The sequence below is a fragment of the Pteropus alecto genome, unplaced genomic scaffold (genome assembly GCF_000325575.1).
Source record: "Pteropus alecto unplaced genomic scaffold, ASM32557v1 scaffold79, whole genome shotgun sequence".
Lineage (NCBI taxonomy): Eukaryota > Metazoa > Chordata > Mammalia > Chiroptera > Pteropodidae > Pteropus > Pteropus alecto.
The window spans coordinates 5,783,443-5,799,521 of record NW_006494612.1 but is presented as its reverse complement, the minus strand read 5'-3'; the positions used below and the strand labels follow the sequence as shown (position 1 = coordinate 5,799,521).

General features: G+C 33.9%; 1 protein-coding gene across 1 annotated transcript in view; it reads right to left on the bottom strand.

The window, feature by feature from the left end:
* Positions 1-340: 340 nt before the first annotated feature.
* Positions 341-16,079, bottom strand: part of CDC40 (cell division cycle 40) — a 41,920-nt gene continuing 26,181 nt past the window's right edge. Inside the window, exons 8-15 of the mRNA XM_006926070.3 lie at positions 15,634-15,708; positions 14,358-14,403; positions 12,112-12,213; positions 10,990-11,105; positions 10,602-10,735; positions 4,676-4,752; positions 3,040-3,184; positions 341-2,031 (exon numbers count right to left, since the gene is read on the bottom strand). Of these exons, the coding sequence (XP_006926132.1) occupies positions 1,854-2,031; positions 3,040-3,184; positions 4,676-4,752; positions 10,602-10,735; positions 10,990-11,105; positions 12,112-12,213; positions 14,358-14,403; positions 15,634-15,708 (873 nt within the window). The 3' untranslated portion in view covers positions 341-1,853. The remainder of the gene's footprint in view (positions 2,032-3,039; positions 3,185-4,675; positions 4,753-10,601; positions 10,736-10,989; positions 11,106-12,111; positions 12,214-14,357; positions 14,404-15,633; positions 15,709-16,079) is intronic.

The window sequence follows — 16,079 nt, the reverse complement described above, 5'->3', positions numbered from 1 at the left end:
TAACACTTTTTACAAAAATGCTTTATTAAAAAATATTTTTTTAAAAAAAGAGACAACTTTTATATTTAGTTGCTTAGTTTAAAAACAGTCAAAAACAATAAAATAAACTCAGATTTAGAAATTATGATTTGTAGCATACATAACACTGGTGATGAATAAGATAGTTTAAATATATGATTAATTCTTTTATTATTAATCAAATGTGATTAATTCACATTCGTTAAACCCAGTGGTTGGGACTAAAGAAAAAGTCTTAACTGAATTCTTTCCTCTTCAGGAAATGGCAGCCACCTTTCCTGGCAAGATACAGAAATGGCAGCAGGTAGGAAGTGTATTCTTATTTCTTTGAGTGCCTCTGTGTCCAAAAATATAGCTCTACCACTTTTATTCTGTTTTTTTTTTTTTATTTTCTGCTTTGAAATTTATTAATATGTGGCTATAGCACCTAGTTATCTATACTAGGCTCTAAAAAAAATTTTTTTTAAAATTTTTAAAATAGATGTCCTTAAGGACTGCAGCATGAACTGCATGGGACTCAGAGCTTAGGATATGAACACTCAACATGATTTTGGTCTGCAAATCAGCACTCTGAGTAGCTATGAACCAATCTTTTTGGTATGGTACTGAAACATTTCAAACCATATTCAAACATCTGATACAGATTTGTAATAAAACTGGAGAAATGGCTTGTCAAACTAAAGTGTTGTTAGCTACTATATTCAAGAGGCTATCTTGATTTCACAATCTGAAGTTAAAAAAAAAATAATTTATTTATTTTTGTAACTAACCAGTCACTGCTTCTCAAACTGGGGAACCCTAGTCATTTTCTTGGATTGTCAATTTTACTCAAAGATTTGGAAAGAAGTTTAAAATTTTCCCAATCTTAAAAAGTTCTGTCAAATATATCCACAAGCCAAATCAGAATAATTTTAAAGAGAAAACATACAACTTCAAAGAAATTACAAGTTGATATTGTGAACTATGTCCTCATACCCCATCTCCTATGAGGAGCATTTCAGCAGTAACATCTGTGAGGCAACAGCCTAAGAGACCCTGATTTCTGAAAGTGTAGCCAGGTCCTTACTGACAGTAAATACAAATAAAATTCAAAGTCTTGACTCATTCTCATGAGTTCCATCTTCAAAAATAACATAATTCTCTGATTATAAATAGTCCTGGACTATACTGATCAGGAAGAAAGTCAAGGAAAGAACTCTGGACTGATTTGTATTTTACATTGTTTAATCGTTAGAGGAATGCTGCAGTCTGAGAAGATTGCTGGCTTACAACTAAAAATATACAACATGTGTCATAAAAACAGTGGAACTCCTGAATCCTAAAGATTAGAACTTGACCCACTGGAAATAAAGGAAGCAGTAACTGTGGGTGGTGTTACCCTTCTTTCAGAGTCACATTAAATTCCTGTGACTTCTTTTTTGTTGAAGAGGTAAATAAATGCATGGTACTTTTCTTGGTTACTTGTCATTAGTTATATTATCTCCTTTAGAACCCCAAATCCACTAAGAATTCTTTCTTGACTCCAAAAGGGTTCCTTTCAGTATGCCATGAGGGTAAGCCCGGACTGCCTGCCAACAGTAACCACTTGTCAAATAGAAAGTCAATGGTCATTCTCTGTACAAATAATATCCATAAAGAACAAAATAGTTGCCAATGAAATTATATGAGCCAAATTTACAAAGTTTCTTTTATAAACAAGGTGTCAACTTTATAAGGCCATGTAAGGAAATGATAATCTGTAAATTAAGTTGCCATCCAACACATTTAATAATTAAATATCATTAAATATGATACTGGATCAAAAATGATCCTAGATAGTTTAAGGATTAATCTCATTAATCCCACAATTTAATGAGACCATCCCAACCACAGGTTATGACTTTAGATGTTTCATGAGGATGCCACACAGCACCTATACACACTTTTTCATGAGCTTTAAACCGACTGTACAGTTTTGTGGTCTTCCAGTCCCAGATGTTTAATTTTCCATTTCCATCTCCTGAAATCACATAGCTACAATGAGAAGAAAAATAAATTTCAATTATTCGAATACCTTAAATTGGTAAAGTGGATGAGGAACAGTTTATTTTTTTTACCTTAACGGAAAAAAACCAATATGAATATACAAAACTCAGTGAGAAGAGCAAAGTAGAATATAAAGCAGTCTATAATTTAAACTTCTACCAAAAATCATCCCCAATGAGCACTAATCTAAGAGTAAAAAATTATTTTTAACTTGGAAGCCTGGGAGCCCCAAGGGTCACAATGAATGCGGTATCACAATCACTATCCAGACAGTCAGAAACAAGTAGGAGAACCAATTTCACACAAAGCCAGCAAACACGTTTAGACCCCTTCTACTGTAGTCCATTCTACCACATTCATAATTACTTTTGGCTCCAACATCTTTTGAATATGCCTAAAATTGACTCACATGTAGGAGTCTAATGCCCAATTACCAGGCTAAACAGATAAGGTTACAGAGATTTCTGAATTATTTATACCTATGTATTTTAGCTAAGAATGGGGGAATGAATATAGAGTTTCACTCTTAGAAAGACTCCAGGCTTCATAAATCTAGTATGACCTAGAAATTTTCAGAAGCTGGGTTTGAGATTTCAGCACAGAAAAGCTGTAGTGAAGTTGTTAACTTCAACAATGCAATACAGAATTAATTCTTCTGTGTTCATTCAGTCACAGCAATGTAGTGATTATAGTCCTCCAAGCCTTGCTTATTAGAAAAGCAGAGAGAAAATAAGGCATTGCCTATATAGACAGGGATTTGTTATGTGGTTGAAGGGCATAGGACTAAGCAATATAAAGAGATATACTAAAAAACTTTAAAAAAGTAAAAGATAGTTTTTGTAATTGTTCTTGCCCCTTTATTTGGCATTTTGACAATCTGCATAGTGCTCATACAATTACATATGTGAAAGTGATATGTGAAGTATTATTATTTATACAACTGTAGTTTATATCATCATATTTGATATGAGAATACATGAGAAGATTTAAACTCACCTCATATCTGGTGAAAAGTCCACTTGACAAGCATAACCTGCTACCATATGGCCCTTAAAAATTTTTTTCTTATTTAATCTAAATCTGTTCTGTGCTCCAAAAATCAAGATTTGGTTGTCCATTGACTGGCATGCTAGCCATTTCCCTGTAAATTCAATAAATGAAATATTTTAGAGAAAAACTGAAATTTAAAAAAGATTTTTTATTTTAAATACATTCAGTCATTAATATTCTTTTGTTCCCGACTACTTTATAATAATAGGAAAATAAATTTACCATATCATCTATAAAGTATTACAGATTTGTCACTGGCAAGAGGTATTTATACATATATAGGACTACAAAATCTATTACTTTATAATTGAGCACTCTTCATATAAAATTTTTTTAAAATAAGGATATACAGAAATTCTGAGTTTAGCATTAATAGAACTGAACTAAAATTTTATGAAATGAAATTGATATGTAGTAAGTATAGACAATACAACCATGGGAAGGAAAGACTTATCTATGTTAATTATAGGAAAAGGAAAGATCAATTTTAAGTGAGGAAACCCAGGATTATTAACTAAAACTATATGTAAAAAAGCTATGATTAAAAGAATTTCAGTAACTGTTGCCGAAAGGCCAGACTGCTTTTATCCACCCAGGATTCACCAAAGCCCCTAGAGCTTAAACTGCAGTGTCTTCTCGCATCCTGTATACTTGCAGACATTATTAACTAAGGGAATGACATGAACAATGCCCACAGTCTGAGCTGGTAAGTGGCCTTGTTAAAGATGAGTACAACACTTGTGAAGAATAGTTTAAATATACAGAACATGAAATGTAGATGCAGTGACAAATGTGACAAAGTATACAACATGGTGATTTATCAAAATAGGACCTAGTTAGGTTGTCTTCTCATAAAAATCATATGGCGTTAGACAAAAATGATCACTGATTTGCCTGTGGCAGATGTCTCAATGGAAGAGAGAACTATTTATTATCTGTTCTTCCTTGCTCTACACTCATAGCAGCTATGTGAGTTAACTGTGGCTTTGATGACAATGTTGCCCAAACATCAGATCCTCCACTTTAATACCCTCATGCAGAGCTATAATTATATCAGTATACTGCCAGCACATCTGCAGTACAAATTACCTTGCACTTAAAAGGCAACGCATTACGGAACAGAAAACAGTATTAAATAGATTTACTCTTTTTATTTTTGCCTGAGAAAATCTTTTATAGTGAGTTGCTAAGGTGTTCTCATTATGCGGAACCAGACCAAATTTTTATCTCCCCTAAAAGAAAAAGAGCTCAAAATAAATCACTAATGAGTTGTTGGACATGATTCTGTTGGAAGGGGATTAAGAAAAAAACAACAAAAACCCTGATTCTTAGATGGAAATCAGATAATTAGTCAACATTAAGTTGTAAATCATTATTTCTTTTATTTTTATTAAAAAAAAAGAGAGACTGGGTAAAAAAATATGAAAAAATAATTATTTCTAATAATGAGAAGATTTCCTTACATAGGTATGGCACAGCGACAGGCTTCCCATAGGAGGGAATGGCCAAGATTCTTTTAAACAGAAACCACACCATGTCTTAGAAAGCTCACTTAAAACACACATTCTATTTACTAACTCACCATTTGGAGACAAGGTCACTGCGGGCATAGAGTGCATACTGGGTTCTGCGATATACTTGAAATCCACAGGGATATCCCTAAAAATTAAAAATAGTATATAGAATAAGTAATCTTAAAAAGAATCTTCAGAAGAACTCTCTCTGAAACAAAAGAGATACTCTTGAAATGATATATTAAATAAATCTTTCAGGAAACTTCCTGGGGGAAGGAAAATCACAAAACGACATTCTATTGCTTAACATACATCTTTTACTTCACAAATGCCTTTCTGTGATAATTATAACAGTGTCAATGATTTAGTTTTTTAACTCTATTTGATTTAAAATTTGGCCTTTATGTTAAAAAAAATCTTACTAAAAGTTCTTTAATAATGAGCTCATCTAAAAATGTTATCATGGTAGGCAGAAGCAGGATGTCTGAGGCAAGCCTATAGGGAAACATTCTTATTTTATCTGCCAGGCAACCTTAACTTATTCTGCAAGCAGGTTGAGCTGTTTCCAGATATGATGAGACTTCAGGACGGGTAAGGGAGATTAAGTGCTTGGTACCTGGAAATCTTCTATTTTCAGTTGACATGAAAAATATTCCAAATATGTATGATGCAGGAGAAAAAGCATTAAATCAGAAGTTCAAAGTGCCTTTTCAGTTTTAATAGTCTCCATGATAAAAATTTCTTTAGTAACTTTGAAGGATTTTGGTCTTGTTGCTTTTCATAACAGACCTGAAATGTTTTTTTACAAACTAATGTGTGGGACATGTAATCTGATGTAATCTCAAAATATAAAAGAGCACTTTTAATTTCAAATCATGATTCAAGTTCCAAGACTTTGATTAAATGGAAAATAATAATGACAATGATTTGCCTTTAAGTAAAGATTTTCTCTATCCATCTATGCATCCATCCAGAAGAAGCAGCGAATCATTAGGAAAAAAATTCTATCAGGGTCTTGGTTAAAGACAAACATTTTCAGGCATAACCTAGGGAACGTTATCATTTATCAAGTCTACAATGCTTTACACATTTAAGATATCAGAATGACCCAAATGTATTGAAAAGAGACTCAATCTGCAAAAGATTCAACTGTTTTTCCCACCCCATATTTATTATTAGTGGCTAACATAAATACATTTTCTAAATTAAACTACCCATAGTCCAGGTTCATATCAAATTGTTTTACTAAAAATAAACAAAAAAATTTAAACAGATCCTTTATTTCAAGGGATCTTGGTACAATGAGCTCTAGAACTAGACATGAATTTGAACAACCTGTGAACGTCATTATTGCTAGTAAAAATGTCTGCTAGGCACAGTCGTATTTAATAAACACAACGCTTTTCTAATTAGAAACTATAATTTAGTATAATGAGTTGTAACTTATGTCTTATAAATAATCTTCAGTCTGGAAATGAAATAATTGAAAAAACTCTAATAAAAATCTATGAAAATTTAAAACTAAAAGATAAACAATAACAACCTCTGTAAAATTTTCTTTTAAAAATATTTTAACAAAATAAAATGAGAAAACATGTCCATGACATCTAAGAATTTAGCCAATTAGAAAGTTTCCTTTCATTTGTGTATCATTGTGCTACTCTAAGCAGGTAAAGGATATAAAAGTTTGACAAATAGCACTTGTCTGAAGGTCCCAGAGATGATAATTTTCCTACTGTTGGAGTCAGTTCTCATTTTGAGGTGGTCAGGGCCTCCCTTACTCTCCCTAGCTTCATGGCAAGCAAGCTGCCAGTATCACCAGTAACTGATTTCTGGGTCGGTTTTATGTAGTGAAGACAGTTCCAGGGATGCTGAGGTAGTTTTGCTTCTACTTGTCTTCATAGCAAGACTGATCCTCACATTTATTACTTTTTGACTAATCAATTTAGATACAAGTTATCTTCTCTCCCCACCAACCCTTCATTTATCTAACTATCCATCCATATGATTGGATGTTTTATGGAAGCCTCATGTTATCTACAAAGCAAAATCCTGGAATAAAAACACAAAGGATAAAGTGAAAAGAATCAAAGCATACCACTACAGAAAATCGTCAAGTCACAAAAGAAGAGAGAAGAAACAAAGGAACTATACAACAACCAGAAAACAATGAATGAAATGGCAACAGTAAATCCATATCTATCAGTAATTACTTTAATGTAAATGGACTAAATTTTCCAAAAGCCATAAAGTGGCCGAATGGATAAAAACAACAACAACAACAACAACAAGAACCAACTCTATGCTGCCTACAAGAGAACTAATTCACATAGAATGAAAATGAAGGGATAAAGATATTCCATTAAAAAGGAAATCAAAAGAAAGCAGGGATAGCTATAGTTATATGAGACAAAACAGACTTTAAGCCATGTTCATGAATAGAAAGAATTAATAGCATTAAAATGTCCATATTAGCCAAAGCAATTTAGAGAATCGATGCAATACATACCAAAATTCGAATGACATGTTTCACTGAAATAGAACAAACAATCCTTAAATTCGTATGGGACCACAAAGACTCTAAAGCAATCCTGAGAAAGGAGAACAAAGCAGGAAGCATCACACGTCCTGATTTCAAACTATATTACACGCTATAGTCATTAAAACAGCATGGTATTGGCATAAAAACAGACACACAGATCAAATGGAATAGAGAGCCTAGAAATAAACCCTTGCATAGATGGTCAATTAATTTTCAACAAAGGAGCCAAGATTATACAATGCGGAAAGGACAGTCTCTTCAATAATGGTATTTGGAAAACTTGATATCTACATGCAAAAGAATGAAACTGAACCCCTATCTTATACCATACACAGAAATCAATTCGAAATGGATTAAAGACCTGAACATAAGACCTGAAACTATGCAACTCCTGGAAGAAACATAGGGGATAAGCTCCCTGACATTGGTCTTGGCAATGACTTTTTGCATGACACCTTAAAAAGGCAACAAAAGCCAAAATAAACAAGTGGGACTACCTCAAAGTAAAAAGCTTCCATACAGCAAAGGAAATCACAGACAAAATGAAAAGGTAACTAGGAAATGGGAGAAAATATCTGCAAACCACATTTCTGATAAGGGGTCAATATCTAAAATATATAAGGAACTCATACAATGAATAGCAAAAAAACCACATAACCCAATTAAAAAATGTGCAAAAGACCTGAATAGACATTTTCCTATGGAAGACATATAAATGTCCATCAGGTACTGGAAAAAGTGCTCAACATCACTAATCATCAAGGGAATGCAAACCAAAACCACAATGAGACATCAACTTACACTTGCTAAGATGGCTAATATCAAAAAGACAAGCAATAACAAATGCTGGTAAGAATGTGGAGAAAAGAGAACCCTGTACACAGTTGGTAGAAATGTAAACTGGTACAGTCTCTACAGAAACAGTATGGATGTTCCTCAAGAAATTAAAAATAGATCTATCAATCCTACTCGTGGGTATATATCCACAGGAAACGAAATCACTCTATCAAAGAGATATTCGTACTTCCATGTTCAATATAGCATTATTCACAATAGCCAAGGTATGGAAACGACCTAAATTATCTGTGAATGGATGAATGGATAAAGAAAATATGGTATTTATACACATAATAGCCTTAAAAAATAAAGAGATCCTGCTACTTGTGACAACATGAACTTGGAGGACATCATGCTAAGTGAAATAAGCTGAACAGAGAAAGACAAATAATGCATGCTATCATTTATGTGTGCAGTCTTTAAAGAAAAAAAAGTCAAACTAAGAGAAGCAGAGAGTGTAGGGAAAAAGCCGAGGCTAGTAAAAGGGTAGAAACATTTAGTGGTAAGATGAATAGTGGTAAGGCCTGAAGATCTAACGTATAACATGGCAACTACAGTTGATATTGTATTAATTAATTGAAATTTTCTAAGAGCAGAACCTAAGTGTTCTCATTCCCCCCCACTCCCTAAAAAGGTAAATATGTGGTGACAGATGTGTTAAATAACTCAGGGGGAATATTTTCACAATGTATATGTATGTCAAGTCATTATATTATATACTTTAAACATATTAAATTTTATTTGCCAGTTTACCTTAATATAGCTAAAAAAATGTCAAGTTTGGAATCATTTTGATCTGAAATAAAATGCTTAGTGTACCTGGCACATAGAAAGGGCTCGATAAATGTAATATCATTAATAATTATGACAATAATGATTTCCTTAGATATTCAGTGCATACTATATGCTAGTCACAATGCTGGTGCCGGGGACAGATGGAGAGCAGACAGAGGTCTTTTTCTCTCACGATTAAGACCTTGTCAGGGAAGAGGAACAAATATGCAAGCACTAAAAAATTCTGGGAAGCAAAGGGTTTGTGGGATGACAGTGAAGAGGGACCTATCCTCATATGAAGATTAGTTAGGAAGGCTTCAGCAGCAAGTGAAGCAGCAACCGAAATTTAAAGAATGTCATCATTTATAATAAAATAGTATTATGCCTCTTAGGAATATTATTTAAGCTCTAAAAAGAAAAAAAACCCTTGCTAATATCACCCCTTCATTAAGTCAAAATATTTTGCTGGCCAATACTCTAAATTTAGAATACACACAAGTGTTCTTAAAGCCCTGTAACTGGTGCTTCATTTAAATATTTCCCAATTTCTTTTATACTACTCCGCATTTTAAAAAGAAGCGAAAAATGAAGATACAAACATCTGAAGAAACATCTAAAAGTTCAAGTACAATCAAACTGTTAAAGTATCTTAACAAAATAAAGCAAGTATATGGATATTCATTCTCCAGAGTACTGTTTAAATAATCTAAGGTGATTCATATAAAACCTGGTGTCCCTATCAGATTCTCTGCAGGTAACATCATTTTTGAAGACAGATCTTAATTATAAGATAGTCTCAAATCATGGAGCTTAAGGATGATGTTAACACTATATAAAATATAGCCAACTCTCCCTTTACTGGGGGTAATTTGGAGGAGTGCACTGGTGGTGAGTGTGGGAGAAACTGTGGTAAAATTACATTAAATTTTCAGTTACCTAAATTACCTTGACAAAGGTTAGGGACCTCCTCAGCTCCCCAGAGGGACTCAGTTTCAGGAGGAAACTACTGGCTGTAGTTCAAGGCTTCACACCTCCTACTGCAGAACAACCTCTGGGGTGGGAAGACATACTTTCTACTTCCTGCAAGGCTGTACCCATGGTTGAGCTGTGCTTCATAACCATCAAAACTAGCTGGGTTCCATTCAAACATTCATTTTAACTAGATTATCATACATTTTTTCAGAAATAAATGATAAAACATGATCTGTGATACTTAATGAAATTAGCTTTTAGTATTTCTTGACTTTAGTTTTTTTAAATTTTCTCTAGGAAAGCAAAATTAACCAATATATTGATTGTATTCTACAAGTAAAATGTTTGTTTTCTACCATATGGGCTATTAATGGCAGGAAACAAAGGTGATGACAGGAGGAAATTTTCAGTATTAAACAGTCAAAATGTAGAGATTTAAAATATTAGGAGATTTTTTTCAATGTTTTCTTTGGGCTGGTTCTGAGTCCAAGATCACATGCTCAAATTCTAGTGTAATCAATATAGTCTATATATTTGTGGCCTCTATGTCAGTTATTTTGCAAAGATAAATAAGATGCCTAATAAAGAATGTTAAAGATTGCACAATGCAAACTTTTCACCACTGCCAGAAAAATGACTCAAAATAAATATCCTTTGGATAGATTATCCAAAGACTATGAGAAGTAGCATGTTTAAAATTTTATCTCCACATTCTGGATACTAAACAGTTAAAACAGTTTGACTGGCAAGCCAGAAATCACAGTTGTGAAAATATTCAAATGGTCGCATAATAACTGGCTTTGTCTTTGGCCACAAATTTTTAAATTGCTTGCTTTATATTATCAGATTTTCTACTGACAGAAACTCACCATTCCCAAACTCTTAGGCTCTTATCGTCAGATGTGCTCACAAATCTCCTATTTTCATCAACAAAAACAATGGTGTTGACAGCTCCCAAATGCCGATCATATTCCTGCACAATTTCTCCACTTCGAATGTCCCACTGTATATCAAACAAGAGAAGAAATCAAGACAAATGAAAATTTATGAAAACAAACAAAGATCATAATTCTGGAAAATAGAGAGAGGAAAAGATTTCCAACTGCATGTTTTTATGAATTTACTATTTTCTAACAAGAAGAGAGCATCAGTAGTCCCTAGAAGTAGCAAACATTAAAGAAGTTAATATTCCTTATTCCATTCCCTGATACAAAACAAAGCTCTGGGATCTTAATAAAAATACTGTAAAAGACTTACTTGCACAATCTTTTTATCAGACATCCCAGCCACGAAGAGATTTTGCTTATCTTCATCAGGATTAAATTTGACACAATAGGGTACTTTTCGGTTTGTAAATCTTGATATACACTGTCCTGAAACCAAAGACCCAAGTTAAAGTAGCTAAAATAAATTTGGCCACTTAAAGATAACCCTGGAATTAAGATCTAGAGATTATTTGCTTAATAAATTCTGAGGAAAGGCAGCCTGCTTGTTCTTTGTTGTAAATCACATGTTCTTTTCACGGATTTTTAATGATTAAAAGTAATCTGTAAAATCATTTGCAGAATAGATAAATCTCTCCAGGTGATTAGGATGTGCAGCCAGAGTTGAGGAACACTGCTAAAGAGGTTAAAAGGAGGACTCTGGCATTAGAGACTTTGGTATGAACCCAATTTGGCCATTTTACTAGCTGTGTGACCCTGAAAAAGTTACCTTTTTAAGCCTCAGTTTCCTCATCTATAACAATAATAGTATATATCTCACAGGGACATTTTAAGGACTGAATGAGATACTGTATATAGAAAGCATTTAGCATAATACCTGTGTAAACACATAATGTAAACAATAAGTGTTCAATAAACATTAGCTATTATCTTTACTCTTTAAACTCAGCAAGATGAAAGATGGTTGTCTATATAAAATTATACTAGCCATAATGCAATGATGTAATTCATGTCTGTGAATATACAAGACAACTGGACCATGGAAGTTTAGACCTATATTTGAATCAATCTGGGCAATTAAAATTAATTGTTCATCAGACATCCATTATGCTTCTAATATGTACAATGCAGTGTGCTAGGTGATGTAGGGGAACTAAAAGATCAATTAAATAGTCTATGGAAGATTTAAAATTTCCTGTCTATTAATATTTTTGCTTTATAAATTATATTTGGTAAAAACAAAGTTTCATAGTGAAATAGTTACTCGTATAGCTGAGTTTCAACTCTACAAACATTTTGTGATATAGGTTGAGAGTCAATAATGAGAATTAGTAGTTAGAGAAGGTACCATTTTGCCACAGAAGACCACTCACATGTTTTATTTTAAAATGCTACTTGATAAGATAATTATGTATTAGTATAAGTGAGCTCTTACCTGTCTCAGTGTCCCAGAGCTTAAGATACCTGTCATAAGCTGCACTGAGGAACTGTGTTCCTGCAGTATTAAAGCAGATGTCCCTAACAGCTTTACCGTGACCTAAAGGCAAAGACAAAACAATGGAGATGAGGTGAAGTATCTTCTTTTAAAACATAAACACCGTAAGGGAAAACAGCATGAAACAGTGTTTTTCAAGCCACCCTTTGAGTTGAAATCACTAGAACCCAATGCCCTGATTTAATGACTCAGAATTGGTTATATGTGGGCTTGAGAATGTAGGTGGTTTTTGCTCCTCCCCTCCTTCAAAAAGCTTCTCAGGTGATTCTGATGCATAACATTTAGGTAAGAACCAAGAGAAAAGATCTAACTTTTTTTTTTAAGTCTGTCATGGTAATCTCTTAATATGTAATATATATAACCGATGACTAAACAGCTAAGAATTTAAGAAAACATAATAGGCCAATTAGTGTCAATGAATGAGAAATGACTGGTGACATTTTGGAGGTTTATTCTCATATTACTCACCATGCTGGAAGTGAAAACAGAGTGACCTAAACTCAAAGTTCATAAAAATTACAGCCTCTGTTCAATAACTGTGTATTTGTGATCATATTACCAAATTTCACAGAAATCGATTCAGAATCTCAGAGACAAAGCCTTTTTATAAACAAATATTAACTTCTATTTTGTTTTAAGATGGCATTTTGAAAACAAATTAATTTTAAAGTGCTTGGCTTAAAATCAATCTTGCCAGAGCCGTCAACTCTTTAGAAAATTACAGGGAAAAAATAAAACATGGCTCAATGAAAGCAGAAACTTTCCTATTTCTTACCACCTCACCATGACTAAGACTGCTAAGTACAATTGTCCAAAACATACATGACACAAAATTGTCAACCATATACAGCAGCCCTGAACAACCATCACCAATGAACTCTCATCAGGAGCTACGTACCATGGCAATTAGGCATTCTTTTCTATAGCAGGAGTCCTAGTCAGACCTGCTAACATTCTCCTACGTAGGAAATTTTCAGATTCCCACGAAAAAACTGTTGGCAGTACAGGGGAGACAAATGGGGACCAGATCCACTACATCTGCAGGAGACATTTTGTTCCACTGTATGCTGCTGAGAGCCTTCCCACTAGTTTTTCTTCTTTAGGCTGCTGTGACATCTTGGGCAATATCTATTTGTGCAGGGAGGCCTTAAAATCATAAAGCACAGCAGAACAGACTCCCATTTCAATCTAAAAACAGAGCCACTACGATTCACACAAATAGTGTTTCAATGCAGTACAGTTAAATTTAGAAATGTAGCTAGCCTTCACACAAAATCTGACAAAGACAATAAACAATTCTCTACCAAAAAGGCTTGTCTGCCACAAAGCTGTCCTCTCTTTGGCCCTCTTCTGTCCTTCAAGGAGTTTTCTCAATCTTATCCTTTTTATGCTTTGGTTGCCAATTCCTGACCTCTTTTCAAAGCTTAACATCTGGCTATCTAATTGCTTACTGGACATTTTCATTTCGATATCCCAAAGGAAGCTCAAATTCAGTGAGTCTGAAACCTCTTCTGTTCCTTCTCTTGGTAAATGACACTACCATTCATCCAACCACTTAGGAGTCACCCTAGATTCCTCCCTCACCGTTATCACTCACATCCAGTTAATAAGTCCCACTGATTTTAACAATTAATTAATCCTTTCCTCTCTACTTCTGCTTTAGTTCAGGCTCTCATCTCTAATCCAGACCAATGAAATAATCTTGTAATTCATTTCCCTGCCTCCAGGCCTGCCTCATCAAAGCATTCTCCAATATTGCCACTGTGATCTTTGTAAACTTCATATCTGATCATGTTGCTTTCCTAAAAGACTGTTTTAATAGCTGGCTTCCCATGGCCCTCAGGATAGAGTCTAAACTCCTAATTAATGGCACACAAGATCTTCCATACTGTGCCCACCCCACTTCTGCTTTTCTTACTTTCATTGCTCACCATATCCCACACTCTGGCAATTCTGAAATATATGTGGTTCCCCCAAAGCGGCACGCTTTCTCATACCGCTTTTGCTTTTGCTTCTACTGCTCTCTCTTCTTAGTTCTTTCTTTGTCTATGTGGGGAGATTTACTCCCTCTCCAAGACTCAGCTCAAGACTTTCATTCATGTTAGTGTAGTAAAATTATGGTCAATGTTAAAAAGTTTAACAAGTCTCTTCAAACAGATTTATAGTCACAGAAAAAAATGCATTACCAATAAATGTTCGCAAACAGCGCCTGTCTCCATAAACCTCCCATAGCTAGGGAAAAAAAACACATAGAAGCATTAAATTTTAATATAAGACTTCGATAAAATGACAACTTTTTATCAGTAACTTTTTATTAGTCTATGTTTGTGCATATCTATATGTGTACAGGGGATTTACAAAGGCATTATACATCATTACATATATTGCTTGGCGATGCTAGTCTGTGTTGCACTATTTGGACTCATGGACACACACACACACACACACACACACACTTTAAAACTAAACTTGAAATCAGATCCTGAAAAATACATCAAAATATCACTAGAACTTAGAGCTAATACAGGTGCTTTTATTTTCTTCTTATTCTTTTCTGTATTTAATATATTTTCTATGATGAGAAGTTTCTACTTAAGTAACACTGTAAACTACTTTTAAAATAATTAAATGTTATTAAAACTGGCATGTTTATGACATTTTGGTACTGAAAGGTTTTTTTTTTTAACTTTTTCTGAAGTAATAAGTATTACAGAAACTATACTATGAAAATGATGATACTAAAATGTCACACCTAAAGTGAATTAACATGATAGTTTCAAAACTACCTTCGTTCTTGCCTAACTCAAATCCAGTCCTGTTGCTAGTCCTCTAAAATAAAAAGAATCTCCTGGCTACCTAGGGCCAACAGGATAAAGTCTCAGTTCCTGCAGCATACATACTAGGCAAGTACCTCCAGGACCTAGTTCTTTGCCTGTGACTGTAGTAGTCATCCTGCCTCAGATTTGACTCCAGAAACCATGAAACTCATCATTTATAGCACATACCATGCTGATTCATTCTATTCACTCTTCTCGGATACTTGGTATCTACTAGCATTTATAAGAAAAAGGATGAATTACATTATTTATCCTCTAAAAATGGGATTTCTAGCATGTGTCCTCTCTACCTCATAAGGTTCTGAGGAACAAATGAACTCCGTTACATATACAAAAATCTCTTATAAATTCATTGTTACTGAGTAAACATTTGTGTGTCTGAAGCCAAAGTGACTGATTATATTCTAATCAGTTATCTAAGCTTACAAAAGCACCCAGTCAAATGGACCACAGAGCCATATCTGAATCAACATGTTTAGAAGCAGTTCCTAAAGTGCTGTATTCACAGGGCCTAAGAGACAATAATTAGCCTCTAATTACATAACAAAGCTAAATTTACTTATAATTAACCAAAAGCAAGTCTGCACTAGCTCTGCAGACTCCTACTCTGTTACGGAAAACTCACCTTAATTTTACAGTCCATGGAACAAGACAGCAATAAATGGCCAGAGAGAGGAAACAATCTGACTGCACTGACACCCTATAAAAAGGTATTACAGTTATCAATCAGAAGAATTCTAAAATCAGCTAACGTCAAATATAAATAAAGGACAGTATATTTTTAAGCAACCTAATTTATTATTTTTCTTCAGTCCAAAAATCATGTCCCAGAATAATCTTCATTAGGATTCCAAGGGCAGCCCTTACTGACACTAAGCTTCTGAAGATTTGATTTTTAACCTTTAATATGGACTTCCTCGCCCAAGGGCATTCTTAGTCGATCAACTGCTAATGTTCCCCACTCCTCTCCTTTCTTTCACTCAGTCCCTTTGCTCTTTGCTAAGAGATGTAAATTGTCAGTTGGAATAATGCAGATGACAAAGATTATCGATATCAAAAGTTTTCAAGTAT